General features: G+C 39.9%; 1 protein-coding gene across 1 annotated transcript in view; it reads right to left on the bottom strand.

The window, feature by feature from the left end:
• Positions 1-18,526, bottom strand: part of LOC124788398 (coiled-coil and C2 domain-containing protein 2A) — a 348,192-nt gene that overhangs the window by 266,785 nt on the left and 62,881 nt on the right. The window contains exon 6 of the mRNA XM_047255664.1: positions 15,382-15,667. Within this exon, the coding sequence (XP_047111620.1) occupies positions 15,382-15,667 (286 nt within the window). The remainder of the gene's footprint in view (positions 1-15,381; positions 15,668-18,526) is intronic.

Raw genomic sequence — 18,526 nt, forward strand, 5'->3', positions numbered from 1 at the left:
ATCCAAGGGTGGTGTTTCATGATGCTTGATACTTCACAGGATTTGGAGTATCAGCACACCAACCATCTCCATTCTCATCTACTGACTGCACCACCATCAGTGGGTCACTCAGAAATGGAGTGCCCACCCTTGCAAACCCCTCACCCACTTGGGTACAATTGCCCCCCCCCCCCCCCCCCACCCGTGTCCCCTTGGCGGTTCCCATGGATGAAGGTTTGGGGACGAGGCCTCATCGTCACATCCATCCCCTGACTGTTGACAGTTGTCTCCCACACCATCATTCCCTGGCACATTGTCCAACATCTCATGTTTCTTCTCCCAGCTTGCAGGCTCCTCTGCTGGGCATCAACTGTGCCTTCTGTTCGCCTACTGCAACATCGTTCAGGGAGCTTCTGCTCCTGTACACCCATTTCAGGGGGAAGGGACCTGGTATCCCAGTCTGATGAGTTTGAAAGCCCATCAGAACACATGGTCCTAGATGGCAGACACTATCTGGTACTCCTTATATATGCGAATGCTTCTATCGCCGCCTCTGCACTAGCCACGGGCTATGCCCCACACGCCAGCCTACTGGCGACCATAGCCACACTATAAAGTTTGCAGCATAGGGGGGCTTGGTCTCAGTTGTGTTCTGACTGAGCTTCCATATTGTTCCTTGTACACAGCATTGTTTTGTTCCAAGTACTGCTATGTCTACGCTCTCGATTTCATTTACACTCTGGACTTGTTGTGTTGTTTGTCCATTGCCATTGTTGTATTTTGTGGTTTTCAGCATCTCACCATTGACATCCTCAGCCAGTCAGCCAGGATTGCCACGAGTATCCCCAAGTGAAATTCCCTGATATTTCACTGATTTCCAGACAAGTTTCAGCATTTTTCCCTGACAAATATTGAGATTCAAGGGTAAGTAAAGACGTAAATTCACCATTGATCTTTGCAGCTATGGTAAAAGAAACAATAGTGCCAAACAAGGACATATCTAAACAAAACTTGCAAGCAGATGGCATTTCCTAATGTCAACAAAAATCTTAAGTACTAACATGAACATCTTTTTTAATGAATTGTTTTCAGATGGAGAAAGCAAGCTGCATAGTATACATGTTTCATTGAGACCACTGATGTTATTTAGCTTCAATAAAATGAAACACATTTGGTGACAAAAATACACATTTCCTTGGTGTTGCAAGGCAGATCTAAAATACTTTCACTGATTTTAGAAATAACCTCAGAAAAAAATAAGCCTCTTGAAAGAAGTGTAAAAGGGAAGTTGTGTAAACCAACAATATAAGTGACCACCACTAAAAGGTTGATTCTGCTATGTTCATTATTGTCGGTTATTATCCAATGTGTTACATCTGTTATTTTACAGGTATTATGTGATTTTTCTTTTGAGAAATATTAAGAGTACATAGCATAAAAACTGCCAGCGACTGCCACAATTTTCTTCGTCTTGTCGTCCCTACTTTCTAATATATAAACTACTTTTGACATGCCAAAATGTACTAGAATAAAATGTCCATAAAACACCACACCTTGCAACATACTTGCGATGAGATAGTAGCAATTTCTGAACTCCATTGGCCATGGCCTCTGGCCTGCTGGGGAGCCCTGCAGTCCTGGGTTGATGGATAAACCATGAAAATCTGCTGCATTATGGTTCAAATGGCTCTGAGCACTATGGGACTTTTCTGAGGTCATCAGTCCCCTAGAACTTAGAACTACTTAAACCTAACTAACCTAAGGACATCACACACATCCATGCCCGAGGCAGGATTCGAACCTGCAACTGTAGCGGTCGCGTGGTTCCAAACTGTAGCGCCTAGAACCGCTCGGCCACCCTGGCCGGTGCTGCACTATGCCACGAACAAACAGACCCACCCTGCAGGCAGGTCAGTGAGACTAGATCTGATGGACAGGAACTGCACATTAGTGGGAAACAAAGGGCTCCAGATTGGCAGGCCCAATCTGTTAGAGATACCCACAGAAATGGCCTGCGGTTTTGGCCTGTCATGGAAATCCACTAGTGTAGTCAGTTATTCAAGAGTCACAGTTAGCATGTTGATGAAATGGGACCACAGTGAGCATCCATGCAACAGTTAACTATATAATGTGTGCAAATACTCTGAGAATTAATAATAATGATAGGTAGCAAATCACCATAAAGATGATCACTGAGCCACAAACAGACATGTAGAAAAGCCACTCACAGTCTCACAACTAAATTTTCGACCATAGCCTTTGTCAGAAAATGAGAGCACACGCATTCACACAATCACTTAGACACGACTTGTGCACACGTGACCACCATCTCTGGCCTCTGCGTCAACATTCTCTGAGAATCAGGTCCAAACCGACCACTCCTCACACCTCCCTGCCTCTCATCTGCAGCTGCTAGGCTAGCGGCGACAAGTGGTGGCAGCACTGACTGCAAGCTGAGGGGAATGATAGGAAGGGGAGAAGCAGTAGTAATCAGGGAGTAGGTAAATGGTGCACATGCTCAGCTGCACCCAACCAGTGATGATGCATGACGTCTCAGTAAACAAACCATTTCATCTACTGAGAGAAAAATGAGATTTTTCCAGTGTTTCTTTCAAATTTCCTAGATACTTCACTGATTTCGATGAAATGTTTAGAAATTCCCTGATTTACAGAACCTGTGCTGTGTTCTTGCCTAAGAGAAGTCTACTTGGATCAAACACAAGCCTTAATTTGAGGAAGAAATTTCTGAGAATGTATGTTTGGAGCACAGCAATGTACGGTAGTGAAGCATGAACTATGGAAAAAACTGGAACAGAAGAGAATTGAAGCATTTGAGATGTGTTGCTACCAAGGAATGATGAAAATTAGGTGAAATGATAAGGTAAGGAATGAGGAAGAGCTCTGCATTGGCAAGAAAAGCAATGTATGGAAAACACTGACAGGAAGAAGGGACAGGATGATAGGACACCTGTTAAGATATCAGAATATAACTTCCATAATACTAGAGGGAGCTGTAGGGGGTAAAAAATGTAGGAAAAGACAGAGACTGTGATACATCCAGCAAATAACTGAAGACTGCTGCTCTGAGATGAAAAGATTGGCACAGGAGAGGAATTCATGGCAGACCACATCAAAGCAGTCAGAAGACTGATGACTCAAAAAAATTGTTAATAATTGTTGCCACGATAGTGGGTTAAACGCTTTCCAAAATATTGTAAATATTGTATGTACCTGACTGATTGATCCCTGGCTTTTGCGATTTTATTTTAGAAAAGCATGAGTTAGTTCTCACATAACTATTTTCTAATCCACATTGGTTGGCATGGAGGAGGTCATTCTGTTCAAGATACCTCATAATGTTTGAGCTCACAAAATGGTCTAGGATTCTGCAATAGATGATCATCAGTGAAACAGAATGACAGTTTTATAGATCACTACGTGTGACTATTTTCTTCCAGTCACTGAGTGTAGTATTTTGTTCAACAAATCTACAGTATATTATGTTAAAATGGGAGCTACCTCTACTGCATATTTTGTGGAGAATCTACAGGAATTCCATTGGATCCTGGAGCGCTGTTTAATTTTAGTGATTTTAGTTGTTTCTCAGTGTCACTGACAGTAACACACCTCTCATCTCTGTAGTGGTATGAGAATTAAACTGCGGTAGTACTTCTGTATCATCTTAGTAAAGCAACATTTGAAAATGGAGTTCAGCAATTCTATTTTTGCTTTGATACCAATAATTTCAGTTTCTGTGTCATCCATATGTGCCTGTACACTAAATTTGATGCTTCTGTGTTAGCAAAATTTTTTGTGATTTGTGAGAGATCTTTCAATAAGATTCTCCTTTGATAGTCATTGAATGCATGAAGCATTACCCTCTTGATAGCCAAACACGTTTCATTCAACACATCTCTAGCTATAGCCCTATGCTTTGTTTTGCACCTATGAAGCAGTGATTTCAGGTTCTTTAGTTGTTTCTTTACAGAGGCTGTATACCATGCAGGACAGCTTTCATCACAAGCCATTCTACTTGGTACAAACTGTTCTGTGCATTGTCAATTATTCTTTCGAACTTGAGCCATAATTTACATTTGATGCTTCATGATTTGAATTTAGAATTATCTGCACTCCATTTGTTTACCTCTTCAAAACTTTCATCTTAGTTATATGGTCAATGGCATTTTTCCTGTATTTTACTACTGTTACAATACTGATTTCCTATCTAGGTAAAAAAATATACTTAAAGGAGTTTTAATTGGCCACTTACAAACTATTACTGATACCTTTTGATGTACATTTCTCTTTAAGAGAAAACCACAAATGAGACTATCTCAGACACAGATATGGCACTGCCAAAAAATGTGCCCTACTGAACTAACATAGAAACTCACTGAGACACAGCAGTAATCCAAAGATTATTACATCTAAAAGAATTCCACCACATATCAAACAAAAATTAAAAATACTTTCAAACTGACAAACTTCAAGATCAGTCAGTCTATCTTCTATACAATTCACTTGATATTTGTGAGTACAATTTCCCGTGACTATGTTACAGCATATTTGAACAACCTAAACTGCTGCGTACTGTTGTGTACAAGAAGGATAAAACTATTGGAAAATGTCACACTATGTTAACCACATCAAAGCAAGGTCACATGAATGTTTGAATATGTATTGGCCAATGGTGGGGCAACAAAATAACACATAGATGAAAAAGTTACAAAGAAGCAGAAGAAGGGAATGACAAAAAAATGACTAGTAGCGAGGTGAGATTATGTATACCGTAAAGTAAACTGAGAAAGCAGAGTCTTGCTGGCTAGGTGATTTGATTTTAGAGACTAGAAGGGTATCCAAATAAGTTAAATGATGAAAAAAAGCCTTCAGTTCACACTGTTACATATTAAATAACTTACAAACTGATTAAAGCATATTGCTATGCTCTTTTTGGATTGCTGGACAATTTGTGGTGGCTGTAATGATGCAGAATGTTGATTAATGGCTAATTTGCCTGATGTGTACACAAAACATAGATGCTTCAACTGCTCACTCACCCCAAAGAGGTAAAGACACTGTAAATAATCACATCTGACAGTGTCAAGCAGGGTGTGCTTAACAAAATGTTTGAGCTTGACATTTTGTCACTTATGAATTTTCTTTTATTGTGCCATACTCTTTGTCTTCCTGTCCCATATCGCGGCATGCCACATTGTCTTGGCTGCCCACTAAGACCCAATCTGTTTGATGCCCAGGAAGAATTGTGTGTTTTCCACTTGCCATGGAAGCATTTATGCTTTCCCTATTGCCATTTCCAGGCTTACAACCTCAGTAGATACAGATCCAGTGCTTAAACACATTGATCATGAGGTGGAATGCTTGGTTACAGCCTGCTGCAAGTGTTTAGATCAACAGTTGGCTCTGCACACTGATTTCCCTCTTTGCACACCATCTTGGAACAGAATCGAAATCAACACTGCTAGACCCTTTTTAGATGCTTTCTTATTGTTAGTCACTGATGCTTTTTAAATGTTTCCTTATATTGTTTATTGCTTATCTTTACAACAGGTGTGGTTCTCGCATCCCTGTCTCCATTTTTTCTGTTGAAGGCCTCCCTTGCACAGTGGTTTTTTGGCTCAACTCTTTTTATAATTTTTGCTTCCACAAAGGCATCCACCGGCTTCACAGTTCACTGTGGTAGCACACCACCTCAGCCATGTTCACCAACTTGCCTGCCTGGGGACTGCTGATATGCAGAAGATGTGGTTCAGCTGCTTGATGCATTCTGCACTGATCTGGCCACTTCCAGGCAATTCCTGCATTGACATGGGCACCACCTACCCGATGCAGGTGCCTCCTGCACTGATGCAAGTGTCTCCTATCCTGCTGCAGGTGCCTTTTGCACCTTTGTGGGAGCCTCTGGGGACCTTCAGTATTGATGTGGGTGCCTCCTACCTTGCCATAGGCGCCTCCTGCACAACTGTCGATGCCTCCAGGCACCTCCTGCACCAATGTGGGCACCTGCCACACTGACACTGGCACCTCTTGCACTGATGTGGGTGCCTGCCACTTCCTGCTGGCTCTGCCTACCCTCCCACAAAACATCACAGGTAGCGGCAACTGGCCGAGATAGGAGCAGCAACAGGGAAGTAACTGATTTTGTGACTTTTACGAGTTCCTAACCAGGAGTGAACTGTATAACATCATCTTAGTGCTTTGATAGTTTAGTTTCTTGAGTTTCTGGTGGTAAATTAATCCGCAATAGACTCAGTTCTTGCAATTTCATTTGCGTCAGAAAGTAAACCAATTTTGTGACATGTTACAAGTTCCTAATCAAGAACGAGTTATTGAGTCTCACCTAAGTGCTTTGGTAGTTTAGTTTTTGAATCTCTGCATGTTATTCTAATTTACTTGACACAGTTCTAGTCTTTTTGTCAAGGTCTACCGCAGAGTTCTGGTCGATAGATCGTTTGTCTGGGTACTCTAGTTTTCCATGCTCTTTAGTATGGATAGGGACTGTGATTGTTGCGTGTGGATGCAAGTTGAGTTGGTGACACTTTGCTCTCAGCTCCAGGCTGTGACGGCTTCAGTTACACAGCTTCAATCTGCAGTGGATGGGCACAACTGTTGTGAGCCAGCCGTGGGGATCCAACAGATGTCCAGCACGTCAGAGTCCTCCGACTGGTACTCACCCATGGCCAGCCCAGTTACTGCTCGCACTGAGGTTGACCCCTCACCTGTGGAAGAGTAGGAGGTCACCTCAGGGCATGTCAGCTGGAGAAAGACTTCCCAGGGGACCGCACGTAAGGCCACCCTCGTTAGTCTGACAAACAGGTTCCTGGTGCTGCCTATGACTGATGCTTTTGCTCAGCCACATGCAGTCACCCGTCCTGTTTCAGAGGGAACATCTCAGCCTGCAAGATCCAGGCAATCACAGAGGGTGGAATTATTGGTAGTTGGGAGCTCCAATGTTAGGCACATTATGGGGGCCTTTATGGACATGGCTGCCGAGGAGGAGGAGAAAGGCAATGTGCACTCTGTGTGCATACCGGGTGGGCTCATTCCAGACATGGAATGGGTTCTTCCAGATGCCATGAGGAGCACAGGGTGCAGCCAACGGCAGGTGATGGCTGATGTTGGTACCAATGATGTGTGTCACTTTGGTTCAGAAGAGATTCTCTCTGGTTTCGAGTGGATAATAGGAATGGTAAAGGTTACCAGTCTTGCTTGCGAGATGAGAGCAGAGCTTACGATTTATAGCATAGTCAACAAGACCAATTGAGGTCCTCTGGTACAGAGCCGAGTGGAGAGTCTGAATCAGAGGCAGAGATGGTTCTATGACAATGTAGGATGGAGATTCCTCAACTTGCACCATAGGTGGTTGGGTTTCAGGTTCTGCTAAACAGGTCAGGAGTCCACTACATGCAAAAGGTGGCTACATGGGTAGCAGGGGCTGAGTGGTGTGGACTGGGTGGTTTTTTAGGTTAGACAGTCTCGGGAAAGATCAAAAAGGGCTCCAGTCACAATGGGTATAGGGCAAAGAAACAAAAAGAATCAACCAAGCAACAGTCAGTACTGTAATTGTAAATTGTCATAGTTGTGTTGGAAAAGTACCAGAGCTTCAAGCGCTGATAGAAAGCACAGAAGCTGAAATCGTTATAGGAACAGAAAGCTGGCTAAAGCTGGAGATAAGTTCAACCAAAATTTTTGCTAACAACCTAACAGTGTTGTGAAAGGATAGGCTAAACACAGTTGGTGATGGCTTGTTTATTTCTGTTAGAAGTAGTTTAGCTTGTTGCTAAATTGAAGTAGATAGTTCTTGTGAGCTGATATAGACAGAGGTCATTCTTGGCAACTGGAATAAAATAATAATGGGATCCTTTTACTGACCTCCCAATTCGATGACACAATTGCTGAATGGTTCACGGAAAACTCGAGCTTGATTTCAAAAATTTTCTTTTGATATGTTGGCGAAAATACATATTTAATTCTGGAGGTATACATAAAACATCATCCAAAATTGTGCTAAATGCATTTTCAGAAAATAAATTTGAGCAGTTAGTTCCTGAGCCCATGAGAATAGTAAAATGTTGTGAAAACACGCTTGACCTCTTACCAACAAATAATCCTGAGCTAACAGCGAGTGTCAAAATGGATAGAGGGATTAGTGAACACACGGTTGTCCTAGCAAGATTGGATATTGTAATCCCCAAATCCATCAAAAATAAACAAAAAATATACCTATTCAAAAAAGCAGATAAAAATTCACTTGATGCCTTCCTGAGACACAATCTCTACTCCTTCCAAATTAACAATGTAAGTGCAGACCAGATATGGATTGAATTCAAAGAAATAATATTGGCAGCAACTCAGAGATTTATACCAAATAAATTAACAAACAACAGAGCTGATACACCTTGGTATACAAAATGGGTCGGAACACTGTTGCAGAAACAACGAAAAACATGCCAAATCTGAACAGATACAAAATCTCCAAGATTGGCGATCTTTTACAGAAGTTTGAAATTTAGTGTGGACTTCAATGCGAGATGCTTATAACAGTTTCCACAATGAAACTTTGGCTCAAAACCTGCCAGAAAATCCAAGGAGATTCTGGTCATATGTGAAATATGCTAGCGGTAGAAACAATCAGTGTCTTCTCTGTATGACAGCAATGGAAATACTATTGATGACAGTGCTGCCAAAGCAGAGTTACTACACAAAATTCCTTCACCAAAGAAGATGAAGTAAATGTTCCAGAATTTGAATCAAGAACAGCTACCAACATGGGTAACATAGAAGTAGATATCCTTGGAGTAGTGAAGCAACCTAACTCACTTAACAAAAGGAAGTCTTCTGGTCCAGACTGTAAACCATTAGGTTCCTTTTAGAGTACACTGATACAATAGCCCCATACTTAACAATCATATACAACCACTCGCTTGACAAAAGATCTGTACCCAAACACTGTAAAGTTGCACAGATCAGACCAATATTCAAAAAAGGAAGTAGAAGTAATCCACTAAATTACAGGTCCATATCATTAATGGCAATTTGTATTCAAACATTATGAATTACCATGAAGAAAATGGTCTATTGACACACAGTCAACACGGATTTAGAAAACATCATTCATGTGAAACACAACTACCTCTTTACTCACATGTAGTGTTGAGTGCTATTGACAAGGGATTTCAAATTGATTGTATATTTCTAGATTTTTAGATGGCTTTTGACACTCTACCACACAAGCGGCTTGTAGTGAAATTGCGTGTTTGTGGAGTATTGTCTCAGATAGGAGACTGAATTCATGATTTCCTGTCAGAGAGGTCACAGTTAATAGTAACTGGTGGAAAGTCATCAAGTAAAACAGAGGTGATTTCTGGTGTTCCCCAAGGTAGTGTTATAGGCCCTTTGCTGTTCCTTACCTATATGAAGGATTTAGGAGACAATCCGAGCAGCCGTGTTAGGTTGTTTGCAGATGACACTGTCATTTATTGAATAGTAAAGTCATCAGAAGATAAAAAAATGCAAAACAATTTAGAAAAGATAACTGTATGGTGTGAAAATTGGCAACTGATCCTAAATAATGCAATGTGGTAGGACATCCATATGAGTGCCAAAAGGAATCTGTGAAACTTCAGTTACAGGATAAATCAGTCAAATCTAAAGGCCATAAATTCAACTAAATACTTAGGAATTACAATTATGAACAACTAAATTTTCAAATCTCATCCAATACAGTCCTCAACAATGTCTTTCCTTCTCATCCCATACGGTAATCTCTCCTGACCCATGGTTCTGGGTGACTTTCCTGAAATCTACCCTTTTCCCTCGACCTCTCCAGTCCTTTTTCTTCATCCTTCTTTCTTCCCCTTCAATCTTCTGCCTGAAGAAGGAGCCACTGGCTCCAAAAGCTTGCCAATCACAACAGTCTTTTATGTGTGTTCTACTGCTGCTTGCTGAGTAGATTTTTTATCTAGCCAATTAAATAATTTTAACAACTACACTGGAAGGAACACACGGAAAATGTCATGGGAAAGGCTAATCAAATACTGTGTTTTATTGGCAGGACACTTAGAAAATGTAACAGTTCTATCAAAGAGACTGCCTACACTACACTCGACTGTCCTCTTTAGAACACTGCTGTGTGGTGTGGGATCCTTACCAGGTAGGACTGACAGTAGATTGTGAAAGTTCAAAGAGGAGCAGCATGTTTAGTATTATCACGAAATAGGGGAGAGAGTGTCACTGAAATGATGTATGATTTGGGGTGGACATCATTAAAACAAAGGTGTTTTTCATTGCGGCAGAATCTTCTCAGAAAATTTCAGTCACCAGTCTTCTCCTCTGAACGCATAAATATTTTGTTGATGTTGACCTACATAGGGAGAAACAACTACCATAATAAAATAAGGGAAATCAGAGCTTGCATGGAAAGATACAGGTGCCCTGAATGAGATTGGAATAATTGAAAATTATTGTGAAGGTGGTTTGATAAGCAGCCCTCTGCCAGGAACTTCAATGTGATTTGCAGAGTATCATTGTAGAGGTAGATATACATCACAGCTACCCAGCTTATGGCACCTAGTGACAACTGTTACATTGCCCAGGCCCTGCCTCTAGGGTTCCAGTTCCATCTGTTGGCATTTCCTGGAGGGGAGGCAGCCACAGGACTGCATTCCCTCTACTGCTGTCACATGGACAAGGAACTGTACTATGAATGAGTCACCCGCCCGCATGTCACAGAGAAATTGGCATCTCATTGCTCTTCCCCCAAGGAAGGAGATGTGTAGTAACCTTCACCACTCCTACTGCAGTGTGCACCACGCAGCTTGAGTAGCATACTGTAAGGCTACTCTAGGCACCAACCAGAGGGCACAGATCATGGTCTGGTGCCTCAATCACCTGCAGCAACCAGTAGCCAGTAGTCAGTAGCCAGTAACCAGTAGCCAGCAGCCAACGCTCTTTATATTCCCATGCACTGGCTCTGGCTTGCAGCCTGTGTGCGTCAAGAAGTCTGTACGTACCACTGGGCTTGTACATGTGCTTAAACTGAATTATCACGCTGTCATGCCATAACATAATAAATAGTTATTTGTTTTTTTTTTTTTTTATGACCGTGTCTTTTATTGTGTTTGGAGACACAACAGATGTTCATTTCAATCATAGACCACATCACACAAGACTTGCTGTGGAACACACTTAGGCCATGCTCTACAATCTGGTCATCATGATGGCAAATCAAAACACTTCTGTTCTATGTTAACACATATGCTGCTTTGGGTAATCAGCATTTATCTACTTCATCTTGTGATGAATACCAGTATGCAGTAGACGCATACCAGCTCACACTACAGACAAAAAAAAAAACTGAACACTAGTTGTACTGACATGGACATATCCTGTAAACAGCACCTCTGATTGTTGCCAAAACTGTATACAACCTGAAAACTGTTATCAGATGTCCATGTGGACAACCTAAGAAAGATCATAAGATATCATTAATACATATTTTCAGTTTTTATGACTCTGCTAATTCCATGATCCAAGATGAAAAGGAAGTAAGATTAAGGTTTAATGTTCCACTAACAATGAGGTCATTCAAAATGGAATGCAAGCTCATATAGGACAAGGTTGGGGAAGGAAATCAGTCATCATCTTTTTCTCAAAGGAACCATTCAATTTTTACTTCAATCAATTTATGGAACCTCGGAAAACCTATCTAAATGTCTGTCAGGGATTTAAACCTCACTCTTACTTTAACCACTGAGTGACTTCTGTCATCCAAAGGTCTAAGGAAGCATATGGTGCTAAAGCAGGGAAGTGTTGAAATAATGGTTATGATGATCATAATAATGACAAAAGAAATCATGCATTTGTAGGCTCGAAACCACTGTGACATAGAAAGTAATAATAATAATAATAATAGGTACTGTGCAATAATTCAGAATAATTCACTCGATGCCTTCCAGAAAGACAGTTTCCATTCCTTCCAAATTAACTAAGTAAGCAGAGACCAAATGTGGCTTAGAGTCAAAGAATTAGTACTGATGGCAGTTGAGAGATTCTTACCACATAAATTTATAAGGGACAGAACAGAGCCCACATTCTACATGAAACAGGTCAGGACACCTTTGCAAAAGCAACAAAGAAACCACCCCAGATTTAAAAGATCGTAAAATCTCCAAGGTCTGTGATGTTTGCAGAAGCTCCAAACTTAGTGCAGTCTTTAGTGTGGGATGCTGTTAACAATATCCACAATGAAACTCTGTCTTGAAATCTGGCAGAAAATCAAAAGAGATTCAGGTTGTACGTGAAGCACACTACCTGCAAGACACAATCAATACCTTAACTTTGTGATAGCAATAAAGCCTTTTTGATAGTCAACAAAGTGGGGTTACTAAGCACAGTTTTCCAAAATCCCTTCACCAAAAAAGATAAAGTAAATATTCTACAATTCGTATCAAGAACAGCTGCCAACACAAATAACTTTGAAGATACCTTTGGTATAGCGAAGCAGCTTAAGTCACTTAACAAAGGCAAGTCTTCTGATCCATATAGCATAGCACTTAGGTTCCTTTCAGAATATGTTGATGTAACAGCTCCATATTTTACAATCATACACAATCACTTGCTTAATGGAGGATCTATAACTAAGTATTGGAAAACTGCACAGGTAACATCAACAGACAAGATAACAAACAGAAGTAATCCAACGAATCGCAGACCTGTACCGCTGACATAAATTTGAATTAAGACTGTGAAATACATACTATGTTTGAATATTATGAAATGCTGTGAAGAAAACACTCGACTGCACACAGTCAGCATGGACTCAGAAAATATCATCCTTGTGAAACACAACTGGCTCATTATTCATATGAAGTAATGAGTTCTATTTATACATGAAGTAATGAGTTCTATTAACAGATATCTCAAATTGACTCCATACTGCTAGATTTCCAGAAGACTTTTGATGCTGTTCCTCACAAGTGACTTCTAATCAAATTGTGTGCCTGTGTAGTACAGTCACAGTTAAGTGACTGAATTCATCATTTCCAGTTTGATAGTTCACAGTTTGTAGTAACTTGTGGAAAGTCATAGAGTAAAACAGAAATGATATCTGGTGTTCCCCAAGGAAGTGTTACAGGCCCACTGCTCTTCCTAATCTATACAAATAATTTATGAGACAACATGAGCAGCACTCTTGGATGTTTTTGTAGGTGATGCTGTCATAAACCATCTAGTTAAAGTCATCAGAAGATCAAAACCAAATGAAAAATGATTTAGACAAGATATCTGTATGGTATAAAAAGTAACAATTGGCCCTAAAAATTAAAAGTGTGAAGTCCTCCAAATGGGTACAAATTTTCAGTTACATGACGAATCACAAGAATTTAAATCATATCAATTCAAGTAAATACTTAGGTATTGCAATTATGAACAACTTAGATTGGAACAGAAAATGTTGTCCAGGAACTGAACCAAAGACTCTGTTTCATTGGCAGGTACTACAGAAACTGAAACTTCCTGGCAGATTAAAACTGTGTGCCTGACCGAGACTCGAACTCGGGACCTTTGCCTTAGTTCTGCTAGGTTCGCAGGAGAACTTCTGTAAAGTTTGGAAGGTAGGAGACGAGATACTGGCAGGAGTAAAGCTGTGGGTACCGGGCGTCAGTCGTGCTTCAGTAGCTCAGTTGGTAGAGCACTTGCCCGCGCAAGGCAAAGGTCCCGAGTTCGAGTCTCGGTTGGGCACACAGTTTTAATCTGCCAGGAAGTTTCATTTCAGCGCACACTCCGCTGCAGAGTGAAAATCTCATTCTGGACTACAGAAACTGCCTACACTATGTCTGTCTGACCTCTTCTGGAGTACTGCTGTGCATTATGAGATCCTTCCCCTTCCCCTTCATTTTGTACTATCATGAAAAAGGGGAGAGAGTGTCATGGATATGATACATAAGCTGAGGTGCCAGTCATTAAATAAAACCCTTTTTTGTTGCTGCGAGATCTTTTCACGAAAATTTCAATCACCAACTTTCATTACCAAACGTGAAAATATTTTGTTGACTCCCACTGATATAGGGAGAAATGATCATTGTATGCAAAGGAAGATCTAGACATTCATTTTGCCCATGTGATAGTCAAGAGTGGAATGGCAGAGAAATGACGTGGAAGTGGTTTGATGAATTCTCTGCCAAGTATTTAAGAGTGAATTGAAGAGTAGTAATGTAAATGTAGATAGCCTGATGATACACTACACTTATTGCTCCACTGTAATCATTCAAGAGAAAGATGAAAGATGATTGCTCTACAGGCCTTGAAATGTTTTACTTCTCCTCACAATTTCAGCCTAAAATCTGAGTATCTCATAAATTCACCCAGACCACTGCTTTAAAGATCATTTTACCACTTACTTCCATACATTTTAAACCAATCTCCTTCACACCCTATTGAGTATAGCTGAATAATAACTGTTTGCATGGGGATCACACCTACGGTTAAACTGAATTAAACAATAGCCGCTTCTGCTCCAGTTATGAAATGAGCAGTTACTGAATACAGCAAGAAATTATAGAACACCATTAATGAAAGGCATGTCACAAATGGAGCAGGAGACACTCTTGACATACCACAATGATTAAAATTGAGCAAGACTTTCATAAAAGCTTAGTGGAAAAGTTCCAAGTTGATATCCATTCCAAGAGGATAAGTCTACTGGCTCAAATCTGCACAGAAGACTTAAAAGAATGCTCAGTTGGCTATGAGTACATGTGGAGACAATAAAGAGCAACCTTGAACATGGAGTCTGAAGGATGAAGATGACATCTGCTGTTACTGTGATCAGGTCTTCTCCATTCCAATACATCTTTGAAAATCTATAGGGAGAACGGAAGATTAAGAATTAAATGTTCTATTGATGATGGATCACTAGAGATGGAGCTCAAGCTTGGATTGGGAAGGAATGGGAAAAAAACTGGCCATGTCCTTTTCAAAGCAATTATCCCAGAATTTGCCATAAGCAATTTATGGAAACCACAGAAAACCTAAATATATGTGTTCAGATGGGGAGTCAAATTACCATCCTCTTAAGTACAATTGCTGTGTCTTTATCACTTCATCACCTCACTAGATAAACATTTGGTGATGCAGCTCAGTATTGAGCCACTGGAAAAAAGTTCATGGTTTGTGGACATGCAAAATTTAAAAAAAGTTCTGGTTAATTGTCATCATGAATGAGTTTTAATCAAAATACACTAACCACAAAAACTGATTTAAAGGTGTCCATTTCTTTTTGAAATTAAATAATACGGACTTTATCTATTCCACACATTCATTTTAAAAATTATAATTGTCCTAAATCTCGAACAAAAGAAGAAACACTGAATGCAATATTCTTACCATTTTCCGCTGGGTGTTGCCACTCTGACCCTGGCTTTTCAGTTTTTCAGATAACAGCTCCTTAGTCCAAATGTGCAGCCTATGCTCCCACTCCCTCTGCTCCTTTTCTCTGTCACCAGGTGGCTGGCACATGATTCGCAGCTGTAGCGGTGTGCAGCTGTAACCTTGTAACTGACGCAAGGTGCGTAAATCCTTCCACAGAGACAAAATTCGAGCTAGCAGGTGACGGCTTGCACGACCCTCCTCAAGTAGTTTTAACTGTGTTTGCAGGATCTCTTCTTTGTATCTAGAGGAAAAGAGATGACATTCAGTATATTATTTTCTTTCCTGTGTATTTATTAACACAACTTTAATGCCAAGTTACTTGTTTAAAACAAAATTAATAAAACTGATTTCAAACTCTGATGTTGTCTGTAAAAACCCTTCAAGATGTTTATGAGACACAATATATAAAATTTCAAAAATGTTTTACTTTTTATGTTCACCTTTGAGAACTTATTTGCAATTTTATCTGCAAAATAATGTATTTTTTAGTTTTAAGTTTATTTATATATCTTATTTGTGTTTACACTACATTCTGAACTGATGACCTCAGAAGTTAAGTCCCATGGTGCTCAGAGCCATTACATTCTGCAAATCACAGAGAATTACTTACTGGGTAAACTTTTCAATATAGTTATTAAATATTCTTCTCATTCCTTCCATATACAGAAATTGAGAAACCACAGACTACATTTTTCTGGCTATGTTTTGATTAATTTAATCATCTAACATAATACTTGTCTGAATTATTTGCAGCCTGTAGCTGCAAGCAGCATAAAATCCTTTAAACAATTTGTCATAGCTGCAGACCCAAGCTCAATGAAGATCATCAGCATAATATTTCACTAACATTTTCAACTGACATGAACAGATTATTCAGCAATCACAATGCTTGACTTATTACCTTACTACCATTTTGTGTTTAATGAAATACTAACAGAAGACATAGATACTTTAGATCATCAGCATTTTTAGTTGGTACCCAGAGAGCACTAAGTAAAATTTGTGAATTTTAGAAGGAAACAGAAGGGAAAGACAGATATGACAGAGCAGTGCTGACAACCAGTGGAGAATAATTGACAGAAATGTGGATCAGGATGAATTAACAATTGAACCAAAATACACCCTAAAACTAAAAGTTTACTACCGGAAAAAACTGGAATGCCCTCATAGTCTATCTAGAACTAAGTACCTACTGCTAATGCACAAGTTTTACTTACTTGTGGAATAAAATAATGTCTGATGATATGAAAAAAGGGTTGCTGTATTCAGCATTAACAGAGTAAAATGCAACATTAAAAACAAGACTGGTCTATTTGTCTAAAACAAAATCAAAGCAACAGACGAACGCATCTAATGAGGACCTGCGTTGTGGTAGTTGCTTCAAGGCAGTTACACCTGGGACACAGGTATACCAGAACATAGCAAAAATGGCTTTGGAGGGGTATTTGTCATTTGAGAGCATGATGAAATGTAACTTTAAGGTCTGACACAGGATACTGTTCAGCTGTCCCCACCCTGGGTGATACTGTAAAAAATGAGGGTGCCCTTTATGACTGATTACTCAGTGGAGTATCAGGAGCAAGGAGAGATATTGTATGGGATTTATGTTTGTGAACCAGATTTAGAAGCTAAGTATCTTTCTGTCAAGACACTGGCAACACCTTCAGCATGTTCCGACAGGAACAGCTTACTGTTCAAGATGTGATGTCTGCATGTAGCAAAACTGTAGTGGCTGGCTATTTTAGTATTTGAAGTACTGAAGATATGATAGTGGATGTATTATTGGTGACTGGTTGATGTAATATGGAAAGAGGATCCATAAAGCCATCAGGCAAGTATATGTCAATATCCTGGAAGCTAGTTCACTGATGAGAAGAGAGCTAAGTAAAATGGATTGGAGGGTACATGCAGAGTATTTGAAGAATAAGTATAGGATCTCTTGATCCTAATTCCAAAGTAAACAGATGTTGCCAATGAACCTGAATTAGATGAGTGGTTTTGTATTTTGGATGGCCAGGAAGATGCATAAGTGACAAGATACATAAGTGACAGAAGGTAACTTACCATTATTGATGTGTATATATCAGAAAAAGGGTGAAAAGGAGAGAGAGAGAGAGAGAGAGAACAATTTTAGAAAATATCTTCAGAAGTTTATAAGAGAGACAGATTAAAAAGTCTGTATGCTAACAAGGAACGATTTTAATGCTATAATTGGTAATTAATTATTAGTGATGCTAAATGGCATTCACTGGAAATAAATTACAAACTCAAATAACAAGGCACTTTAAGACTTTGTAAGTCAAGAATAGTTGTTCCTCAAGCACACAGACATATAGAAATAGTATAGCTAAAGAAAAGTAACAAAAGCTGTTCACACATACAGAGTATACAGGGGAAATGATATCTGGAAGCTAAAATACCATTAAGAAATCAATAGTCTCAGAGACATTGAGAAATGCATGAGGAAAACTAACTTCTGATGACAATAACCAATGTGGCAACAATATGGAAAGGACAGATTGCTACTCACAACATTTGGGTTCCGCTAAATAGGTCAGGTGTCCACTACACACAGGAGGTGGCTATACGGTTAGCAGGGGCTGTGTGGTGCGGACTGGGCAGTTTTTTAGGTTAGACAGTCTCGGGAAAGATCAAAAAGGGCTCCAGTCTCAATGGGTACAGGGCAAAGAAACAACAAGAATCAACCAAGAAACAGTCGGTATTGTAGTTGCAAATTGTTGTAGCTGTGTTAGAAAAGTACCAGAGCTTCAAGAGCTGATAGAAAGCACTGAAGCTGGAATCGTTATAGGAACAGAAAGTTGGCTAAAGCCGAAGATAAATTCTGCCGAAATTTTTACAGAGGCGCAAACCGTGTTCAGAAAGGATAGATTAAACAAAGTAGGTGGTGGTGTGTTTGTGTCTGTTGGTAGTAGTTTATCTTGTAGTGAAGTTGAAATAGATAGTTCCTGCGAATTACGATGGGTAGAGGTTATACTCAACAGCCGTACCAAAATAATAATTGGCTCCTTCTACCGACCCCCTGACTCAGATGATATAATAGCTGAACGGTTCAAAGAAAACTTGAATCTCATTACAAATA

Source organism: Schistocerca piceifrons, chromosome 3 (genome assembly GCF_021461385.2).
Source record: "Schistocerca piceifrons isolate TAMUIC-IGC-003096 chromosome 3, iqSchPice1.1, whole genome shotgun sequence".
NCBI classification, from domain to species: Eukaryota; Metazoa; Arthropoda; class Insecta; order Orthoptera; family Acrididae; genus Schistocerca; species Schistocerca piceifrons.